Consider the following 4689-nt stretch of genomic DNA (forward strand, 5'->3'; position numbering starts at 1 on the left):
TGTGTATGTATGTATATATATGTGTATGTATGTATATATATATGTGTATGTATGTATATATATGTGTATGTATGTATATATATGTGTATGTATGTATATATATATATGTATATGTATGTATGTATGTGTATGTATATGTATATGTATGTGTATGTATATGTATGTATATGTATGTGTATATGTATGTATATGTATATATATATGTATATGTATATGTATGTATATGTATATATGTATATATATATGTATGTATATATATATATATATATGTATGTGTGTGTATATAGTTTTTTTTATTTTTTTTTATATTCAACACATTCTACCTCCGTCCCACTCATTTTTATAAAGATGATTATTTGTGGAATAGATACTTTGTATCGATGGCAGTATACTCTACTAATGTCATTACCTGGAGCACAACAGTAAAAGAGCATATGGATGATTAGGTCATCTAAAAGTTCAATGCGAAATGTATTGTATATAATAGCTGTGTGTGTGTGTGTGTGTGTGTGTCAGGCGGACATGCACGGCCTGCTGACCTTCGTGCTTATTCCCAGCACTCAGAGCAGACCTCCTCCTGTCAAAGAGTCCGTGGTGAGTGCCGAGTCGTGAACACCGGAGGGCTCGAGGATGAGGTTTTAACAGAAGTGAGTTGTGAAAAAGTCTTGACTTTTTTCCCTTGTCGGTCATCTCTCTCTCACTTCCAGGTCCACGTGAAGGCACATTTCGACTACGACCCATCAGATGACCCCTACGTGCCGTGCAGAGAGCTGGGCTTGTCCTTCCAGAAAGGAGATATTCTCCACATTATCAGCCAGTCAGACCCCAACTGGTGGCAGGCGTACAGGGACGGAGACGAGGACAACCAGCCTCTAGCTGGACTGGTACCAGGTACTATCATCTGTCCGTCCAGCCTTTTTTTTGTTGTTTTGGGTGTTTTTATTGGAGCATTTGAAGACTATTTTATGGGGTCAGATCAGTCTCAATAATCACAAATGCAAACAGAAAGATTCACAAATATATTCGATTTACAAATGCACACAGAAGGATTTACAAATAAATTTGACTCACAAATGCACGCAGAACGATTCAAACATACATTCCAATGCACACATAAATAAATTATGATTTATATAATGTAAAAGAAAATCACAAATATATTTTTCCATTTGTATGTATTTCTGTGTGTTTTTTTCTATTTGTTTGTGGATGCACTGCATTTCTTTGTGGATCGCTACACATTTATTTGTGGGTTTTTGAGACTCCTGATGTGGCTGGATTCGCAAATGCATTTTTTCAACGTTCTCTTTTTCAACCAATCACATGAGCGCAGCTCCCCCCTCCCCACGAGACTGCTTAATGTATTGTCACATAATGTCAAATAACGACAAATAAAGGCTAAACTACCGCGGAATCGGCACCAAAATGGTGGCAGCTTGCAACAGGAAGTGCCTTTGAGCTTGCCCTGTCGCCTCCGCAAATTGCGCAACTCTAAGGCTAGCAGCCTCGTGGGGAAGGGAGGGGGGAGCTGCGCTCATGTGATTGGTTGAAAAAGAGAACGTTGAAAAAACGCATTTGCGAATCCAGCCACGTCAGGAGAGTCTCAAAAACCCACAAATAAATGTGTAGCGATCCACAAAGAAATGCAGTGCATCCACAAACAAATACATACAAATCCACAAACAAATAGAAAAAATCCACACAGAAATACATACAAATGCAGAAATATATTTGTGATTTTTTTTTTTTTTTACATTTATATAAATTGTAATTTATTTATATGTGCATTGGAATGTATTTGTGAATCGTTGTGCGTGCATTTGTGAGTCAAATTTATTTGTAAATCCTTCTGTGTGCATTTGTAAATCTAATATATTTGTGAATTGTTCTGTGCGCATTTGTGAATCTTTCTGTTTGCATTTGTGAGTCTTTCTGTGTGCATTTGTGATTATTGAGACTGATCTGACCCCATACTATTTAGTCAAACTCTTATATGGCCACTGGTTGTTTGCTCTCATATTCTCTTTCCACAGGGAAGAGTTTCCAGCAGCAAAGAGAAGCCATGAAACAGACCATAGAAGAAGACAAGGAGCCGGAGAAGTCAGGTCTGTTGCTCTCCTCACTACGCCATAACCTAATGGCTGTGAATACGTTTTTTTTTTTCGTGTACAATGCACAGTATATAGTTTGTTGTATAGTCTATTTAATGATTGGATTAATGTCCAGAGGGACCACAGGAAATATGTTATTCACTTGAGGGAGTTTGTTGGTGCCCAAACTTCCAGCTTGCTAACTGACAGAGAGATGAACTTCTCATGCAAAAATTTAAAAATTGATTTAGTAAAAAACATGTGCTCCGATGCAGTAAATGCATCAGCCTTTTAGCTCCAAGGTGTGTTTCAAGTTGCCTTGCTTGTTTACAGGGAAGCTGTGGTGCGCAAAGAAGAACAAGAGGAAGAGAAAGAAGCTGCTGTACAACACTCACAGGAATGATGGTATGGCTTCCTGTCTCTCTGGGACTCTCATTAAATCTCATTAAATGTAACTGGGGCACAACTTTCATGTGCACGCAAACTGCTTCTAAATGTAGTAGTGGATGACCAACTGTGAAGAAAAAAAGATTGAATTAGTCATGAATGGGTATCTACGACGGCTTATTCGGGCCATTGTAGGTAACGAATGAATGATGAAGGGGGACGAGGTTTAAATTGATAATTTAAAAAGTTCAAAGTAAACTATTAATACCGTCTGAATAGCATCTTTAAAGTGCTGTCCTTATGGTAGGCACAGCCACTAAGTTAGGCAAAGGTCCTGAAAGATACATTTACGCGTTTCGTTCAGGTTTATTTCTGTCTTCTTTTATGAACATCGATAAATACTAATACAAGTCATATATTTTGCACTCTGTGGCTCACGTTACAGCAGTGTTTAACAGTGGGGTCCTCGGTGTGATGAGGTTGATCTAACTTTGCAAAGTGAAGCAATGTTATTTTCGACAGAAAGAGGACAATCTATCCTTCTACACTGGCCTGGTTAAAACATCACCATTCACAGAGTCTAAATATATAACTGTTTTTTTAAACAAATCAAATCAACTATTCGCTGCTGACTTTGTTGCCTTACATCTTGATGAGTTGATCTTAGATACGTCATGTTCGTCATCGTTTCCTCTCTTCTTTGATATCCTAACTTTCTGCCTCTAACCTCTTCTTACAGTTTTTCCTTTGGACCCTATCATAACATTTTCATTCAGTCCTTTCTGTCCATTTGCCCAGACATTGATCACGAGGAGATTCTCACCTATGAGGAGATGGCTCTGTACCACCAACCAGCCAATAGGAAGCGGCCGATTGCACTGATTGGTCCAACCAGCTGCGGGCAGGCGGAGCTTAGACAGAGACTGCTTAACAGTCAACCAGAACGCTTCGCTGGAGCTGTACCCCGTACGACTAAAACACACACACTGTACACTCTACACATGCTTTTATGCGTTTGTGGATATACTAATGTGTGTGTGTGTGTGTGTGTGTGTGTGTGTGTGTGTGTGTGTGTTGTAGACACCACGCGGAGCCGTCGGGATTGCGAACTGAGTGGTCGAGATTACCACTTTGTGTCTCGTCAGACTTTTGAGGCCGAACTGGCAGCAGGTAAAGTTTCATGTAATTAGATACTCTGACACACAGACGTGTATGTAAATGTATTATTTAGAGGGACATTCTTCACTCAGTGTCCAAATTGGCCTGTTTTTTAATAGTTTACTCAATTTCACTCAACAAAAATCAATTCTCAAGCGATCAAGCTAAAAGTATGTTGAAGTAATTTATGAGCCTAGACTTAGAAACCGTCTCCAGAATAGTAGTAGTTAGAAAGCCTTAATGACATACTAATAGATAAGTTACAGTATATAGATGTGTCCAATCCAAATGGTCTGAAAGTGAAGCCAATGAGGAAGTGTGTTAAACCTGCATTCTCTCTACTGACCATCAGGGGGCGACTCCTCTGGTTGTATAGAAGTCTATGAGAAAATGACTCTACTTCTCTCTTGATTTATTACCTCAGTAAACATGAGTTTATGGTCTCAATCTCTAGTTTCAAGTCTTCTTCAATACAGCATGATGTTCATTTAGTAAATGATGCTCCATTTAGAATCAAATAGAGTCGATGGCTTTCCATGGTGTGTTAAGTTCCAAAACATATCCATGAAAATTATTATTTTGTTTCCACTGTCACTGTTGACAGTCATACGGTTCAGAAAGCCTCTAACTAAAGTGAGGAAGAAAAAAAACTATCATTTACAGTCTAGATTGAAGCAAATCAAATGTTACAACATGACACGTGATTATGAGCACACTGGCGCTATAAAGGTCGTTTAACTCTGTCAGAGTAACACAGAGACGTCTCGTCCTAGTCCGAGGAAATGATGCAGTACCAGCACTAATGTGGCCTCTGTGTTCTGTTCCCAGGGAAGCTGATAGAGTCCGGTGACTTTGAGAAGAACCTGTACGGGACGAGTACAGACTCAGTGAGACAGGTCATCAACACTGGAAAGATCTGTGTGCTCTGTCTGCACACACAGGTGTGTAAACACACACACATTGAATGAGCACTGCAGAATACAGTTAAAGGGTTTGTGGTTGAATCCTGTGTGTGTGTGTGTGTGTGTGTGTGTGTGTGTGTGTGTGTGTGTGT

The 4689-nt window shown here is 39.2% G+C and overlaps 1 protein-coding gene across 1 annotated transcript in view; it reads left to right on the forward strand.

Annotated features, from left to right (window-relative positions):
* The first annotated feature begins 305 nt into the window (after positions 1-305).
* Positions 306-4689, forward strand: part of LOC116400981 (MAGUK p55 subfamily member 5-A-like) — a 7240-nt gene continuing 2856 nt past the window's right edge. The window contains exons 1-7 of the mRNA XM_031879116.1: positions 306-594; positions 708-891; positions 2034-2105; positions 2424-2495; positions 3276-3443; positions 3558-3647; positions 4464-4576. Coding sequence (XP_031734976.1) covers positions 439-594; positions 708-891; positions 2034-2105; positions 2424-2495; positions 3276-3443; positions 3558-3647; positions 4464-4576 — 855 coding nt within the window. The 5' untranslated portion in view covers positions 306-438. The remainder of the gene's footprint in view (positions 595-707; positions 892-2033; positions 2106-2423; positions 2496-3275; positions 3444-3557; positions 3648-4463; positions 4577-4689) is intronic.

This window comes from Anarrhichthys ocellatus, unplaced genomic scaffold (genome assembly GCF_004355925.1).
Source record: "Anarrhichthys ocellatus isolate YVR2014 unplaced genomic scaffold, GSC_Weel_1.0 scaffold228, whole genome shotgun sequence".
NCBI classification, from domain to species: Eukaryota; Metazoa; Chordata; class Actinopteri; order Perciformes; family Anarhichadidae; genus Anarrhichthys; species Anarrhichthys ocellatus.